The following is a 17,584-nucleotide window of genomic DNA, read 5'->3' as shown; positions in this document are numbered from 1 at the left end:
GAAGGAGAGCAAGAGATAGGAGGGGTTACTTTGTGCTGTCAGCGCACAAGCATCAACTCCACCGATTTCTTTGAATGTGCTCCTGAAGAAACGCAACGTGTGCGTGTGTGTGATTGTGTGCGTGTGTGGGTGGGAGATGGGGAGATGGCACAAATGAACAAAAATTATTGAATTACCATTTTTCTCATCCTGTTATCAGCCGTGATTACAAAGTTAACTTAACGACCTTAACTTAGTTGCTGTTCTTGTTACAAACCAGGATCATTGTCAGTGGCAAAAAAACCTCCAAACAAAGGCTTAAACTTCAAACATTTTTGTTACTCACTTGGTTATACTGAAATCTCTTTGACTGAGACTTAAATCCCTTTTTTTCCCCTAGTTTGAGATCACTTTCCTGTGGTGTTTATAAGGACTGGAGGAAATCTTGAAACCCCAAAGGAACAGCCAATGATGACGAGACTCTGAATATGGAGATAAAGGAAAATGCAAATCCAAGCCCAGCTTTCATTTTAAATGGGAGGTGCAAGAGAAAGGCAAATCTAACATTAGCACAGTATTCCAGCCAGGAAATCAGCAGTCACTTCTGCATTTCATTTCCCTGTTTTATTTAAGAAGCAAACTGGGGGGGGGAGTGGGAGGATAAAGAGCCCTTGGAAGCTCTGCTGCTGCTGAATGGGCTGTGACTCAGTGCTCTAAATCACTTTTGCAGATTGTCCTCATTTAGTGAGTCAGGGACTTGAAGAACCACGGGGATGACCCTCCCCAAACTGGAAAGCTGAGGGGAGATGCTGAACACCCCAGATCCTGCCCAGAGAAGCCGTGGCTGTCCCATCCCTGGAAGTGTCCAGGTTGGAACAACCTGGGATAGTGGAAGGTGGATGATCTTTAGTGTCTCTTCTAATCCATGGAAATGTAAGTGGGATTGTGCCCAAGGACAGCACAGGCCTTCAGCTGAGCCCTGCAACTGCAGGGCAGAGGTTTGAGTCACTGCTGGGACAGGGGAGGTGGTGGGACGAGGAGCTGGGCAGTGCCACAGGGCACATTTGATTGCATTTCTTAGTCCCTTGTGCTGATTTGACTCCAAAGAGAGAAATTTAGGACCTGAAACAGCTCTAACCTGCTGTGGATATACACAGTATCAGGTATTATTTAATTTGTTCCATTAATGGACCCTCTGCTGTGCTTTGAGTGAAAAACCTTCATATGGTTGGGGCTTTTACTGCTCAGCTGTGCTCTAAGTGCTGTTTATTTTGGGGACGTGTCACCAAGAGTTGCGTTTGTGCTTCACGTGCCTCGTCCTCCGGGACATCCCCGAGCACCCGTGGGAAGGCAGGAATCCAGTTCAGATCCCGTTCCAGTGTCCCTGCTCAGTGTGGCACCGGGATTTTTAGTTCTAAAACCAGCCCCAGGCGCTCAGGGTCTGCAGGGCAGGGGTTGAAGGGCTGGTTTGACAGAGATGGGACAGGGCAGCCTGAGAGCTGCCAGCACACGGGGTGATGGCTCAGGGGCCAGAGGGGTCAGGTGAAGCCTCAGGAGAAGCCCCAAGCGGAACCGCAGGTGCAGCCCAAGGTGAGGCCCTGGGTGGCGATACCGGAAGTCCGCTCGGGGCCGCGCCCCGCCCAGGTGAGGTGCCGCAGTGAATGCCGGGAAGGGCGCCGCTGGGAGCGGCGGTACCTGAGCGACTGAGGCAGCGCGGGGAGCACCGCGCACACCCCATTGCCCCGCCCCGGTGAGGTGTAGGGTCGCTATCTGCCGGTACCGCCCGGTACCTGCTGGTGCATCCCCGGCCCATCCCCGTCCCCCGGCGGGGCCGGCGCGGAGGGAATGCGGACACCCCGTTGCCGTGACAACCTCCGCCCCCGCTCTCCTCCAATCACCGCGCCCGTTACTTTGGGAACGGAATTAGACGCCCAATCACAGGCGAGCTCTCAGAGCCGCCGCGGCTGATTTAAGGTGGCTCGGCGGAGGAGCTTCGCGCATGCGCCTTAAGGCGGCTGTGGCTGCGCCACTGGACCCACCGCTGTCGCTGTGCCCAAGACGCACGGGAGGGACGGGCCGCACCGGAGGAGGGCGGGAGTCCCCGCCTGTCCCTGCGGCCCTGGACCAGGGAGCTCCCCCGGAGCCCCGGGAGGGGCCCGCGGGGCCTCCCCACCCCAACCGTGCGGCGGAACGCGTCTCCTTCCGCCCCGCACCTCGGAGCTCTGCGCCCATTGGCTGGGCTGGGTCCCGCCCCCGCACGGCAGCCAATCCCCGCGCACAGTTGGGGCCCGGCCGTGGATTGACAGCGCTGGCGGCCAATCGGAGGAGCCGGGCGGGGACCGCCCGCGGCGCTGACTGGGACCCGGAGTTGTGGCCGTGGCCGGGGGCGGCGGGGGAAGGACGGGCCGCACCTGAGGGACAGGTGAGGGACAGGTGAGTGGCGGGGCCGTCCCGCAGTGCCCGGAACTCCGGAGGGTTCGGTGGGGAACAACCCGGGGCTGTGTTGGGCAGGGCGGCCCAGCCCGGGGGTATATGGGGACACCCCCTGCCCGGCCCGGGCTCTGCGCTGTGGGTTCGCTCACACCGTGAGGGGGATTTGCCCCCCACCTCCCCTCACAGAGGGAGTCTTTGCTGTTTCCTGGCCAGGCTGAGGTGCTGCCCCTGTTCCCCCCGCGCTGGAGGCTCGGGGCGGGTTAAAGGCGCCAGGGTGGGCTCAGGGGGGTTGCGGTGCCCAGCCCAGCACCGGGCGGTCTCACTTTCCAGGGTCGCGGGCTGGGATGCTCAGTCTGCAGCATTCCCGGGGGTCTGATGGCCTGAGGACGTGTCACGGGTGGGGATCACCCCCTCTCTGCCTGTAAACCTGCGTCTCCTTCCATACCAGGCAGGGGTGATGCCCGGTGCTCCCTGAGGGAGAAGGAGCCATCACGGTGTGCAGGGAGCTCAGACAGACTCTCTGTGGCGCTTGCCAGACATTTACAATGAGTTTGACTCCGGGGAATTCCGGCTCCGAGGAAATCCGGCTCCCCACTGCTCACAGGGAATGCACTGGGATGACCTCTGGGAGCAGCTCTGTCATCCCCAGCACGTGGGGATGGGGTGACTCATGTAGTGCTGGTCCTCAACAAACCCCAGGGGTACAGGCAGGAAGAGAATGAAAAGCAGCTCTTGCAGGACTTGAGAGACTTTGTGGTGCTGTTAAATGCCAGCTGAGTGTGTCACCCCTGGGGCCCAGCCAGCTCAGAGCTCTTGTAAAGCCAAGTCTGTAGGAGTTTCTGTCCAGGTTTGTAAGAAGACATTTAAAATCTGCTTTCTCTGCTGTGAGTTTGTTTCCAGGGGTGGTTTTTTTTTTCTGTGGCCGAACCTTCAGCAGGATTTCACTGCAGGATTTTGGACCACTGATTTAATTTGATCTAATTCTTTTTTTTTATTATTATTCTTTTTTTTTAGCTTAGTGTCACCTTGGAGGAATATAACCCTGCTGCCCCACTGACTGGTGGAAATAGTGGCCCTTCTGTCTGTTTTATCCCAGTGTGGGCTGGTGGGGAAGGAAAGCACTGACAGGCTGCAGAGAGTTTGTGCTTCACTGAACTGATTGTTGCTTGGCCAAGGAAACAAGGATGGATGGGAAGGAGAGGTACCAAAAGCTGGTTCCAGCGAGGTCCACGTCTCATCTTTAAAGAGAAGTTCCAGCATCAGAGAGGCTGAAAAGCAAACACTCCAAAGAACCAAAATGGAAGGAGGCAACAGCCCAAATCTGCAACTCCAGCAGCTCCCCTTGGCCACAGCAGCAGTTTCTGTGCAGCCACACACAGACTCCTTCTCCTACAAGGTCAGATTCCCACCCCAGTCCATCCCTAGAAGGCCCTGACTGTTGGATTGAGCTGATAATGCTGCTCTGTTTGGGTTATTTTTTGCAGAAAGTGCTCTTGTCTTTGTATCCAGCCACTTCTGGGTGTTACATGCTGTGTATAGTGAGAGAAAGAAAGAGAAAGTCTGTGTGTGCAGAGCAGTCAAAGTGAAGGAAGGGCTGGCAGTTAAAAGATGTGGGTGTCTGAAGGTGTTTAAGTGCAGTAAATTCTGCCAGGTTGTTCTGGTTTGCTGTGTATTCAGGGGCTTGAATTTTAGGTGGGTCAGCCCACAGCCCTGCAGAGCCTGCACTTGGGATGGGATGTGTTCTCCAGCTGGGAACAGGGCTGTTCCCAGCTCAGTTTCCTCTGAGTCTCTGCTTCTGAAGGTGCTCAGAAAACCTCAGCAAGAAGGGTTTTGTTTTTTTTTTTATTTCTGGACAAAGTACTCAGAGCCCACAGTCCTGGGTCCTTGTTGACCCAACTGCTGTTGACCTGTGGCTCTCACAGCCCAGAAAACTCTGATCACACAGTGACATCCTTGTGCCACCTTCACTGTGTGTGGGGGGAGATCTCCCAGGTGGGTTTGGGTGAGTCTTATTTTTGTACATCCCGATGAGGAGATTTTTGTTCCACTTGAGATCTGAAAGTTTCTTGTTTTTACAGTGTACGAGAAAATCAAGGTTCATACATTCACTGTGCAGGGAGGGATGTGAATGTGAGCTGGGTTATCCCAAATCAATCCAAGGGAGGGACTGGACTGTATTTTGGAGACCAGCACTGAGTGAACAGTGCTAAAGACATCTGATGAGATTTAGACAGTTGTTGGGAGCACACAAATGCTGAAAGACCTGGCTTAGCCTGAGGCTCCTCACTCCTACTCCACGTTTCCTTTGTGACTCAACCTGCTTTACATCTTGTTTTATTTCAAATTCCACCTTTATAGATCGTGGGAATTATTGCTGAGCTGGGAATGCCAGTGCAGAAGGAGCTGGGAGTTTGCTGGGAGCTGTTACCTGTGACTTTTGGAATAACTGGTTCATATAAACAGCATAAAATCTGTGACAGTTGAGCTGCCTCATCAGATGGGCTGAATTACTGAGTGAACCAGCAGCTGTTACAAGTGGAGAAGAGCAAAACAGTTTGGAAGCAGAGGTTCCTGATCCATAGTGTGGAATTCCAGGGCAATAAACATCCTCATGAAAGGAGTTTTCTCAAAGGGAATGAGTGACAGGGTCATTGTGTTTGGTTCTATCTTCCTCCCCTTTGAGAAACTGCAAACTAATTGAAGTCTCTTGGAGAAAGTGGCTGTTAGGGGTTTTCACCTGAGTTCACAGCTTTGGGACTGCCCCAGATCAGCAGAAAGGGAGGAAGATAAACAGATTTTATTGGACTAGATGACCTTCAGAGGTCCTTTCCAACCCAAACTAGGCTATGATTCAGGAACACTTTTAAAAGTCTTTCTTCCAGAGTGTGCAAAAAAGCCCTCCCAATCCCTTGGCTGAACTGAATGCCTGTGTGTTCCCTTTGTTTTTACAGGAGAACTTGATTGGGGCATTACTGGCTATTTTTGGGCACCTTGTCAGCAGCATTGCACTCAACCTGCAGGTGAGTGTCCTGAAGCAAATATTCATCCTGCACCAAAAACATCCACCACGACCAACCTGCTTGGCTTCTGTTCCGTTCTCTTTTCCAGAAGTACAGCCACATCAGGCTGGCAGGCTCCAAAGACCCCAGGGCCTACTTCAAAACCAAGACCTGGTGGTGTGGGTTCCTCCTGCTGCTGCTGGGAGAACTGGGAGTGTTTTCCTCCTATGCCTTTGCTCCTCTCTCCCTGATTGTGCCACTCAGTGCAGTGTCTGTCATAGGTAAGGAGGAATCTGGGTGTGTTCCAGTGGCACATTCCTGGTTGATCCCACAACTCACTGTTTCTCTTTCCTTTTTTTTTTCTTTTTTTTTTTTTTATAGCTAGTGCAATCATAGGGATTATATTTATTAAAGAAAAATGGAAGCCCAAGGAATTTTTGAGTAAGTTCTGCAATTCCTTTTCGGTTTTCCTCTCTGTTTGCAAGCCACTGAACACACACAGCATGGCCTCTCAAGAATTATACAGTCATTATTTTATATTATTATTAGAGGGATGACAAGGTCTCCATGGTGTCTGTTGGAATAAAGGTGTCATCTCATCCACTGTTGGTTAAAGATGGGTATTTTTTCTCAGACTTGTGCCAAATCACCTGAATCTCACAGATCTTAGAAATTCAAGGAATTGCAGGATTTGAGGATCCTGGCTGTCCAGGATGAAGCTGCAGCCCTAAATCTGAGGCACAGGGAAATCAGTGTTTGCAGAACTGGGGCATTCATCCCTGCATTTCCTAGGAAAAGGGCTGTGCAGGGCAGGATAAGCCCCACATACAGATTTGTAGCTCTGTTTGTTTAGCAGATCCTCTCTGGGATCTGTTTGTCCCAGCTCCCACACACCCACTGCCCAGGGCCTGATGGCTCTGATATTTTGGAAGTGGGGCACTGAGTCACCCCCAGGAATGTTCAGGGTGGTGTTAATTCCATCCATCCACACCAAACTCCTTAACTCTGCCCTCTCTCTCCTGTCCTGGCTGCAAGGACGTTACGTCCTGTCCTTTGTAGGCTGTGGCTTGGCAGTTGTGGGGACTTACCTGCTGGTGACATTTGGGCCCAACAGCCACGAGAAGATGACAGCAGAAAACATCACCAGGCATTTAGTGAGCTGGCCATTCCTGCTCTACATGGTAAGGTGGCCCAGGAAATGGGGGATGGTTTTCTCAACGTGCCTGATTTGGGAGTTTCCTTTCAAGGATTAGTTTTCCTTATGGTTGCTGCCAATGTTCCCTGTACTCACTGATGAACCTCAGGCACAAGTACCACTTAGAACTCTCCCACTCCTTCTCTGAATTATTCTGTTAGGGCTTCAAAGATATTTAATTTGGAAGTTACTGTGCTTGCAGCTGGGCTTTTTCTACACTGACTTTCTCACTGGAGCCATTACTTTCTCGCTGAAAATCTTATGAAATCTGTTATTTTATATTTGAGAGGAGCCTGGCCATTAACTGAGACTTGTGCTTCAGGGATCACTTACAGAACCTCATCACAGAAAGCAGGCTGAGATCCCTGATGGGAATATTCAGTCAGGATTATTTGATCTGCTGCTTTACCATAAATATAATGTCTAAAGTGTCCCATGTTTCCTGTTCTGCAAGAAGCCACTGAATATCTCATTTAACTGATTCTAAGATCATGCTAAATTTAATCTATAATTGTGGGGGATCCCCATTTTCCTTTGATTTGCCCTATTGTGTAATTCCAGTGTTTGTCTGGCTCAGAATCCCATTTACTGCCAACCCCATCCAATCTGCATTTTTAATATTCTCATTTCTGTCTTTTGTAGCTTGTGGAGATCATTGTTTTCTGCCTGCTGCTGTATTTTTACAAGGAGAAAAATGCAAACTACATTGTAGTTATTCTTCTGCTGGTGGCTTTGCTGGGTAAGTTTATGTGGAGTTGTAAGATCTTTAAACAGTAAACTACAGCAAACTGAGGCATCTCTGGCATTTAGGGGATTATGTTGACCTAATTAATGCCATAAAATGCACCAATCTGCTCCAGAACTGTTACTACAAATGCTGGACATCTTTGCAAATGACCTTTGAACAATTAAGGCTTATTTCCCATAAGGAGGAATAATCTGCCAAGCACAGAAAGTGCAAGTTATTTATTTAATTTTCATTTTAATCTGTGCACACAAAGCACAGTATTCAGTGGATAAGTGGGGCTGGTCCAGTGGAGGAAAGAGAGGATTTGACCTACAAAAGTCTTCTTGGCTCTGGGAAGATCTGCTGTGAGGGTAAGGAAATGAGAAATACTCTGCCCTGCCAGTGTGTCCCTGTTGAAACTGGGAGAGTCTCTGGGCTTGGAGTCAAATATATCCCCAAAATCTACACTGGGATCCTGCAGTGACTTTGGAAAGGGCAGCATTTCACTGGTACCTTTCTCCACATTAATCTGGGTTTGTTTTTAAAGAAACTGTACTCAATTAAACTTTAAAAAGGGTGAATAAAGCAAGGCAGTGACTCAGTCTGACACACTTAAATCTGTGTCTCAGTCCTCAGTGTTTGCTATTTATGCAGCTTCAGTGTCTTTTCTTTTACTCTTTTTTTCTTTTTTTTTTTTTGAACTGTTTGGGGCTGGATTTCAGTCACTGATACCTCAAAGGCTCTGTGAGTTACAGACAAAGCAACTACACTAATTCTGAATGGCTTCTAAAAGAGGGAGAGGAAGGTTCTTTCTGAATCTTGCTTTGAAAACTTCCTTGACTTTTATGAACCAAAACAGATGAAGATTTGTATCCTTCCATCATGTGACAGCACTTGGAAAAGAAACAGTAAATGCTCTGTAGACATGGGAATGGTGATACAGAAAGGTTCAGGGACTTGTTGAAGTTGTTGGGAATAAAAGTGGCAGAGCTGGTGCTAAAAGGGGCAGTTTGCACCCCTTGTTTGGCCTGGAAAAAGGGGGGGTCAGGTTTTTGTAGGTTGTTTGGAGCTTCCTTACCAGTGCTCCAGCTGAGTGGGGTGAACTTCCATGACCTTCCCCAGGTTCCATGACGGTGGTGACTGTGAAGGCTGTGGCAGGGATGATTGTTGTCTCCATCCAAGGGACCCTGCAGCTGGACTCCCCCATATTCTACATCATGTTGGTGTGTATGATTGCCACAGCCATCTACCAGGCCACGTAAGCCCTTCTCTCTTTGTGTGTCTGTCATTGTTCTGGTGCTTTGGGCTGCTTGTTACCCTTCCAAAAAGCTCTGATTAAAACTATCCATTCTTCTCTTCTGCGACCTGTCCTCAAATCCACCTCACAGGAATCTGGGATAATGGTGGGCTTGGCTTTTTCCATGCAGTTTTAATCCCAAATGTGGATATACATCGTCCAAGCATTTGCAAAACAATTTTAGGAATGAAATGGTGGTAAATCAGATCCAGTTATCTGTGCACTGGCTAAAATCAAAGTGTAGAATCAGTGTTGTTGACAATGTGTCTATCTTCAGCTTTTTTTTCTGCCCCTTTGTACTTGCAATAACATAAAAACCCAGTAGCAGCAGGGATAAAAAGCTTCTCAAAATGTGAGTGGCCCTGAGGTCACTCATTCCAAGGGATGCTGCTGCTGCTTTAGTGAGAAAAATGATTAATTCTCTAAATCTATGCATCACTTCTGCAAGGTGTTTCCAAAAAGAGTATCCCTGCAAATGAAGCCATGTTGTCTGTGACTGTGTTGCAGGTTTTTAGCTCAAGCCTCACAGCTCTATGACTCAGCTCAGATTGCCAGTGTTGGCTACATCCTGTCCACAGCAGCAGCAATCTCAGCAGGTAAAGGCACAAACCTTCCCAAAAGAAGGGCCAAAGATTTTGGAAAATAATCCTCACTCCCAGCTGAGGAAGGTGAACACTCAGCGAGATGACGACTTGTATTTTCTTGTCATCTTTGTTTGGTTTTTCCTTCAAAAAACATGAGTTATCCCTTTAGACTGTGTTAAAACTTTCTGTTAAGTGCTGTCACTTTATTAAAACTGCAGGGGATCTTTAGATTTGAGACTATTACTACTCATTCCATGCAGGGTGATGTGTGATCTTAGATGTGCAGTTTAGTACATGGCTCAGTTTTCTCCTGGTTGAATTTTATCCAGATTTTGTTCAAATGTGCCACACAGTGTACAAACCTGTTTGCTTCCTCTGCTCAAAGGTGTTGGGATCTCTCCCCAGTAGTCTTGTTATTGTATCCAGAGTGCAGCTGCTCAAAAGAGGCTTTTTTTCTTTGTGCATTTCTCCAGTTTCAGCCCTTGCCCACGGTAGCAAAGCTTTGTCTGCAGGAACAAAGATGAGCATTTCCAACCCCTGGGGCTCAGACCTGAGGAACAGCCTTTGTAAGGTTTTGTTCTCCTCACTTAAACATATGAGCAAAGCTGGGGGAAACAAACACACAAAAAACCAAAGCCCAGCACTCAAGACAGTGCATTTGTCTGGCAGTGCTGGATTACTCTGTGCACAGAGTAATTTATTCCTCTGCTTGGAATAGAAGGCAATAACTTCCCCCAGAAATTGCACAGTGCTTTTTAATGCCCCTCTTCAGTGTCATGAGAGACTCTGTCCTATTTATTTCCTGTCATGTCCCAGGTTCTCAGATCCATCAGCTTATTTACTTCAGTTAAAAATGCAAAGAGTAGGACCCAGAACATGTGTCCTGCTGACACCCAGGACACCAAGGATGTTTATCTTGAGAGGTTTGAGCTGTATCTTATTGTTTGGGGTGGAGAGTTTGTATCCTGTTGCAGTTAGATCCAGTTACAGCTGTTTTGGGAGCGAAACTCCTTAAAAGATTCATCAATAATTTTGTGTTAAAACAGAAATCAGGCCACCTTTTTATATTTCGAGATCATTAACAAAACAAAGGTGCTGACTATAAAAATAGGGAGCTTGCCTGATGTGGCTTCTGGAGGGATTAGTGCTGGAGGGTGTAACTGGGGGGGGGAAGATGTAATGAATTATTTTCTTTTGAAGGGGCGACTTTTTACTTGGACTTCACGGGTGAAGATGTTCTCCACATATGTATGTTTGCACTGGGGTAAGTGCTTCGAGTTTCCTTGAGAGAAAACTGGACAGTATATTGCTTCATGTGACTCAAACTTTAAAAATACATCTCTATTTTAAAAATATGTCCCTGCTGGAGGTACAAAACTGTCTTGGAGGAGGACAGACTGCAAACACTTTCTCTGGCAGAGCTCAGTGTCGTGTCTGGGTGATGCTGGAAGCTCTAGAAAGGTTGTATAAAACTCAGTGATACACAATTACAGCATTAATCACTAAATCTTTTACTGGCTGTCCTGGAGATCAGCTCAGATGTTGGGTCATATGGGCTGCTTTTCGAGCTACCTGCTCAAGAATCTGGAAGAACTGTAGAATAACTAAAAGAAACCATCTGTGGGGAGTCTGTTTGAGGGTTTGCACCTTCACTGAACTGTGACTGACTTCTGGAGTCTGGTTCTTGGGGCACGTAGATCAGTTAGAACATTTCCTGTGTCTTGATGTAATTAGCTCTCCATAATCAGGGGACATTCTGAAATGGCTTTTAGATAAGGAAAGAAAAAAACAAACACACAATTGGGAGATTATTGTTTTGAACTGCACCTTCCTCTGTGGACCCACTGGAAAAATCCAGATCAGTGGTTGTTACTGTGTTTACCTTTCAAAGGTCAGGCTGCTAAATCCTGGAATTTCATCAAAGGAAACCAAATGTTGATATGCTGCCTTTCCCCTTCAGTTAGTCAAGGTTAATTCATTAATTAACATGAAAAATTTCCCTGTGTTCTGATAAAGAAAAGGGGACATTGTGCTGAGTGCTGGGTGGGTTTCAGTGCTGGTGAAGGGGGCTCAGCTGGGACAGTGCCCTGGAATTCTGACTTTGCAGTTCTTGAACTTCAGCTCTGAATCCTCTCTGGAGCTACAGAGTAGGCACTCTGGAAAAGCAACTTGCAATATTGTGTGCCCTCCCTTTTCAGTCATCTCAGTAATGCTGTCCTTCTCCCTCAGGTGCCTCATAGCATTCCTGGGTGTTTTCCTGATCACAAGAAACAGGAAGAAGCCTGTGCCCTTTGAGCCATACATATCCATGGATGCCATGCCAGGTAACAGCAAAAATCCAGGGGTTCCTCACTCTTTGGAAGTGTTGGGTGCCCAGTGAGAGCTCAGGCTCTGGGCTCTGTTCAGTGTCAGAGGGATCAGAGAGTTGTGGTGTTTTCTGTGTTTTTCCTTCTGGCTTTTTTTGTGCCTCGTGAAGGGTTTGTGCATGTTTTGCACAGAGCAGGCAGGAGATGATGATGTGCCACTGGGGTGCCACTGGGTCCCTGGCACCAGGGGATGTCCTGTCAGAACAGCCTTATCCAGTGGCTGCTCTCCAGGAAGATTTCACTATTTTTGAGCATATGCTTGGGATTGGGATTGGTCCAGCAGGAAGAGCTGGTTATTGGGGAAGGCTGAGATACTGCAAGAGGCAGAGGCTGGGGGGAGCAGGAATTTCCTTTGGGAAGCACAGCTAAACTCTCTGGTGAGCTGTATGAGAGAGATGCAGCACTTGATGGATAACTGACTGCCATCCCTCATTTCCTTGGAGCTCATTTCCCCATTAGCTGCTCCAGTGCTGAGCACAAAACCATCCTGTCTTTCATTTAACACTCGAGGAACTGATGAGCTGGAAAACAGGGAGACCTGATAATTCACTGATGTAACAGAGCACAGGGAAGATGCATTTTTGTCCCTAAGCACTGAATCTCTGCTCTCTCCAGGCATGCAGAACATGCATGACAAAGGGATTGCAGTGCAGCCTGACCTCAAAGCTTCCTTTTCCTATGGAGCCCTGGAGAACAACGACACCATGCCTGAGATTTACACTCCAGCCACGCTGCCCATCGTGCAGGAGCAACACGGTTCCAAAGGAGTCTCTGCCCCACCCTACCGGGTGCTGGAGCACAGCAAAAAGGAGTGAGTGACCTTTAAAAGGACTGATTTGAATCCTCAGAAGTCTGACCTTTTATTTATTTACCCACTAAAATACAAGCAAGTTGTAAAGCCAACCCTGACGGAGCTGAAAGCTCGTCTCCAGCTGAACTTTCCAGGCTGATTATTAAAATAAGCAACTCTTTATAGCTGTGAAGTTGAAAGCACTCGTCTTAGCAAGGAGTAAATCCCAGTTCTGCATGGAATTGTGCTGGCTGGAAGTGTGAAATGGGGAGTGCAGCACCATGGAATTGATGAGAGAGCAGATGCTGTGGGAAGAGAAGTGACTGTGCAATTTTTAGTCCTGCTGAGAGTGGGTTTATCTCCAGCCAGAAGTTTTCAGGAGTGGCTCACAGAGAGAGAGAGAGAGAAGAGCAGGATTTAATCTTTCATTTATAGAGACTGTGATGGATTTGCAGGAAGGCTGTAAATCCTCTCGTGTCTGGTGTGACCACTGACTTAACACGGCAATAAATGGAATTGTTTTTGAGCACCAACACTGGAACTTACTGTGGTTTTAGAGCAGCACAACTGCTCAGAGTGAACAAGCTGCTTGATTCCTTCAAACCATGAATTTTTGGGCACTTCCTGTACAACTGTTCTCTGGCTGGTGTTGAACACAAGCACTGAGGATGTGAGTTGTTTTTAGAGCACCACTGGATTATATCTCGGCTTAGAACAAAGATTATTTGCCAGTTTTCTGTTCCACAGCAGGAGCTTCAAGTTGGATTAACTGGTGCAGAGGGAACACTGTGAGGTACAAGGGTGAGGAGAAATGAGGATAATGTGACTGGATCTGGTGGGGAATTTTATATAATTTTTGATGATGTCTTAATTATTTATCACGTTTATTTTTGTTCTGTTGAAGGCAGCATGTCCAACTTCAGTGGTCCCAAATACTTACAGGTGGTGACATTCCTTAGTTCAAAAGCTCAGTCTGGGTCTTATAAACAGGGATTTTCCCCCCCCTTTTTTTTTTTCTTTTAAAAAAAGGAAGAAAATACTTGTCTACTCTTATGGATGACCTAAGGAGAAAAGAGAGGTGTGCACAGGACTGTAACAATAACTGAGCTTTGTGTACTTGTGATATTTATCTTTCCAGCTTCCAACAGATGGCCAGGAGCTGATAGGGAGGGAGAATAGACAGGAGGGGGGAGGAGGGGGACTTGTCAAGTGAAAAAGGACAAAGTACAGCGTTTACTGGTATAGGCAAGTTATCCTGGCACTTTGGGAGCCTTGTCCTCTCTAAAAGTTGTTTGTTTGTTTGTTTGTTTTCTGTGGAACTCAATTTTAGGTCTCTTTGGTGTGTCTTGGGCTGTAAGCACAGTGAGGTGTCTCCAGGACCTTGGAAGACTGTATTTGAAAGGAATTGTGCATTTTTAAGTGGTTACTCTAATACCAAAGGGTTTGGGAGGATCCCGGACTTGGGACAGTTTCTTTCTGCCTTTATTTATTTTTATGTCTTAAATTGACTCGTGGCCAGTTTCTGTTCCCACTACCAAAAATCCCCTGCAACTCCACTGACTTGTACATAGTTATTCCAGGTTCTTGTTGTTGTGTAGGACAACAGACCTGTTCTTTTGCAGAGATTTGCCTTGTCAGCTCTGAAGACTAAATTAACCTGCACATACTTTTGCTCTGGCATTTTTGTGCAGCTTAGAAGAATTAAAACCTTCCCCCCTGCACAGAGGAGGTGCCCAGGGGCTGCACCTGGGCAAAGTCTGACAATTCAGATCTTATCAGTGGCATCCCCCACACTGCAACCTTATGAAACCTGGAGAAATAACAGCTTTTCTTTTCCCCTCAATCCTTTTCTGTGTTTAAGCAAGATCAGGATGTTGATGGGCTGATGCTGCCAGAGCATTCATTCATCTGCTGGAGCTGCAGTGACACTGATTTACTGATCCTGGTAATCAATGGTGAATTTATGGGCAGCTTTTGTTCATTAACAATGCCAAATGAAGTCATGCAGGGAGCCTGAATGAATGGGAAGGGCACAGGAATGCTGCCTTTCCTTATCTTTTCCCTTTTAATCAACCAGGCAGTGGCTGTTTTGACCTATTAGTTCTGCCACCACAGAACACAGCTTGAACACAGGCTGTGCTAAACCACTGACAGCTACAAACACCTTTAATGTGGCAATATTCTGTGTTTAATTATTACAGATGCTGCTGTGGTATAAAATAATTCATCAGAAGGGCCTAAATGTTTTGCTGTTGACATCTGTCTCAGGATGGTCCTGTGTGTAACAGAATGGTTTCTCAGTATTTTGCAGCAATAAATGATTGCTTTGGGGTTTTTTTTTCTCCTCATGACAGGCCCTGACATCCTGAGAGGTGGGCACAGAGTGCTCTGCCAGGGGACACAGCTGCTCTGCCTGGCTTGTGCTTCTCCTGCAAGCTGCTCTCTGGCCTGAATCAGGGATTTCTTTTTCTGTAAACTCCCCAATTTCCCCAGCCCTGACTGACTCCTGACCTTCCCCTCTGCACAGAGCCCTCAGGTGTGTCAGCACTTCTGCTCTGAGTGAAATTTCCTCCAGCCATAACTTGAGCTTTTGTGTCATTGTGTGGTTTTGGCCCTTTTGCCTTTAGAATCTTTGAAAGAAGAGTCTTGCTCCAAAGCTTTACATAACCATGTTTTATTTACACAGTCTCTGTGTGTTCAAATAATTCTGCTTAATAATGACAGTTCCATTTACCTGCAGCCACAGGGAAAAACTCCCTTTATCAGCCTTTGGAAACTTCCTGACAAAGGACTCCAGGGGAGGTGGTATCTGTTTCTACAGCACATAAATCACAATATTTTTGATTCTCTTGCCACATCAGTAGAGCCTGAGGTGCTCCTTGGGCCTCAACTGCAGGCACTGAGGGAGGGGTTGCATTGTGGGACTGATGGATTGCACCTCACTCCTGTTTGCTGCTGGTGTTCAGCACTTGAATTTTAAAATGTTGGGGGTTGTTTTTTTGGGTTTTTTTTATATTATGTACTTCCCCCTTTCTTGCTTTTTCTCCCAGGCTTCCAAAAAATCTTATTTTCTGCTCTCTAGCCCAGTCTTACAGCTGAGAAGGCACGAGCAGGGCCCTGAGAGGCCAAGGATCTTATTTAAACCTGACTTGTAGGAGTCCTGTGCTCTTTCTGACAGTGGCAGGGTGGAGCTCAGGATTGAATTAAACTCCTCACCTCCCCTCTGGTTCAGAGAAGCTGAAACAGGGAAGGTATTTGTACCTTCAGGTCTGAACTTTTTACAGAGTATTGGTTAGTCTGAGGTGACAATGGCCATGCCCAGGATTGCAGCAAATATTTACAGCTGAGCAGCACAGGGAGGCTCAAAGGAGAGTGAAAAATAATAAAACTGGGGCACAGCACATTTTAACATGTGAATGCCAGCCCTGCAGTGTGACCCCCAGGGAGGCAGGGCCCTGCTCACAGCACAGCACCCACAGATTCCCAAAGGTGAAGGAGTTTTCAGCACCAGGAGCTGTTTCCTTCACTGAACTGTGGAACAGCTCCTTGGCTCTGTCTCTGGCTTCTTCATCCAGTGTGAACTGTCATCTCTTTGCCTCCACACTGTGTGGCTTCTCAATGCACCAGAGCACTTAATACACTCTCAGTGTGTATTTTTTGTGTAATTTAATGCTGTGCAGCACAGCTCCTCTGCTGGCTGAATGTATAAAATGACCTGCCTTCAGTGTTGTCTCGTCCACATAAAAATGTGTAAATAAATCAAGCTTTACAGTATTGCACTATCAGGATAACTGCTTCATTTTTCACAGGCAATGTTGCATGTCTGTTTTAATTCTGTTTGTCTTTTAGGTGAGGCCTTTGGAAATGAAACTTTCAATAAAAAGGTTGTGGTAAAATGAAACTTTGAATAAAAGGTTGTTGTAAAACTGATAGAATTCTGGCTTGCTCCATGCTCTGGGAATAGCTTTAATTGGCCCTAAATGTCTTGAGAGAAGTTAAGGCAGAATTTATTTTACTAAAATGTGTATTGAAAGGCCTGTCTGTCTGGTTTTTAACAGGACACTCATAAATGAAATGCAGATTGATGTGTTTTGGGGCTGCAGCTTTACATGAGTGTCCAAGTATTTGGTGTCAGCTGTAGGAATTGGGCAATTTACTTAAAAAACTTCGTTTTACAGGGCTTAAAAAAAAATAAATTAGCATTTATTATTTTGGAGAAGAGCCTGAAAATGTGATCCAAGGATAATCTAAAGGAGTGGGGGAGACACAACCCCAAAATCATTGGTGGCTTGACTGATGAGTTTTTTACTGAAATTGTTCTCTGAGACAGCCAAGCCCTCTGATACAAGCTGGGAATGCTCTGCTGGAGGAGTTGTCATCCTTCAGCTCCAGGGCACCATGTCTTTGATACAGGAGCAGCTTCACTGCCATTTAGAGACCTAGAGACAGTCGTAAATAAATTTAGAATAGTGGGGACGCAGCTTAATCGACTGCTTGCCAACTTAATTAACACTTAACAGATGGGGTTTAGTCCGGGGGGATAAGAGGATAACCCTCAGGATACTCTTAATTAAATGTATCTCTTGGGGTCCCAAACCACAAAGGGAAAAAAACCCGAAAACAATCCAAGAGCAGCCTCAGCTGCTTTGGTGTTAAAGAGCTGCACTTGATTGAATCCCTGGACAATGCTGGCAGAAGCAGCTTCCCCAAGCCCCAGAATTTCTGATAAATGTGGTAATAATTTGTTGACATCAATCATTTAAGGGTTAGTGTTTTATAAAACAGACAAGTGTTTTAAGTGCTAATATCAAGTGATGGCAATTGAGCCAGATGTCAGGAGCATTACAGAAACACGTGCTACTAAGGAGGTGTTATTTCAAATAAGACAGAAGTATTTAAAATGCCTCTGAAATGGCCATAAACGTTGGGAGTTTGTGGTATTAAAGCAGAACATATTGCTGGCCAGGGAGGAAGAATGTGGTATTGGAACAATATAGTATGTGACTGCAGCAAGGGAGGGCTGAGGTAACTGAGAGTAACCAGCTACCACCTGAATTTGCACGGCATCCAAATCACAGAATCCCTTTATCTGGGCAGGTGAGACTGATCTTACCTTTCTAAAGTGAGTTCTGCTCTGCTGTTTTCTTATGAGGGAAAGGCCTGCCCTGTGCACAAATAAATCACCAGCCTGGTGGAGAAGACCAGCTGAGAGCC

General features: G+C 46.9%; 1 protein-coding gene across 1 annotated transcript; it reads left to right on the top strand.

The window, feature by feature from the left end:
• Positions 1-2,037: 2,037 nt before the first annotated feature.
• Positions 2,038-16,305, top strand: NIPAL3 (NIPA like domain containing 3). The gene is made up of 12 exons (XM_032710073.1): positions 2,038-2,412; positions 3,432-3,808; positions 5,364-5,432; positions 5,521-5,692; positions 5,793-5,852; positions 6,447-6,592; positions 7,249-7,345; positions 8,456-8,591; positions 9,138-9,226; positions 10,415-10,478; positions 11,444-11,538; positions 12,196-16,305. Exons 2-12 carry the CDS (start codon positions 3,710-3,712, stop codon positions 12,393-12,395), a joined length of 1,227 nt encoding a protein of 408 aa, XP_032565964.1. The 5' UTR covers positions 2,038-2,412; positions 3,432-3,709; the 3' UTR covers positions 12,396-16,305.
• The last annotated feature ends 1,279 nt before the right edge of the window (positions 16,306-17,584 follow it).

This window comes from Chiroxiphia lanceolata, chromosome 24, assembly GCF_009829145.1.
Source record: "Chiroxiphia lanceolata isolate bChiLan1 chromosome 24, bChiLan1.pri, whole genome shotgun sequence".
NCBI classification, from domain to species: domain Eukaryota; kingdom Metazoa; phylum Chordata; class Aves; order Passeriformes; family Pipridae; genus Chiroxiphia; species Chiroxiphia lanceolata.
The sequence above is the reverse complement of the archived record's forward strand: the minus strand, read 5'-3'. Positions and strand labels throughout refer to the sequence as shown.

Coding starts and splice junctions, on each gene's coding strand:
- NIPAL3 (XM_032710073.1), top strand. CDS start 3,710: ATGGAAGGAGGCAACAGCCCAAATCTGCAACTCCAGCAGCTCCCCTTG. Junction 9,227..10,414: donor AGCAGCAGCAATCTCAGCAG/GTAAAGGCACAA, acceptor TTTCTTTTGAAG/GGGCGACTTTTTACTTGGAC. Junction 11,539..12,195: donor ATCCATGGATGCCATGCCAG/GTAACAGCAAAA, acceptor TGCTCTCTCCAG/GCATGCAGAACATGCATGAC.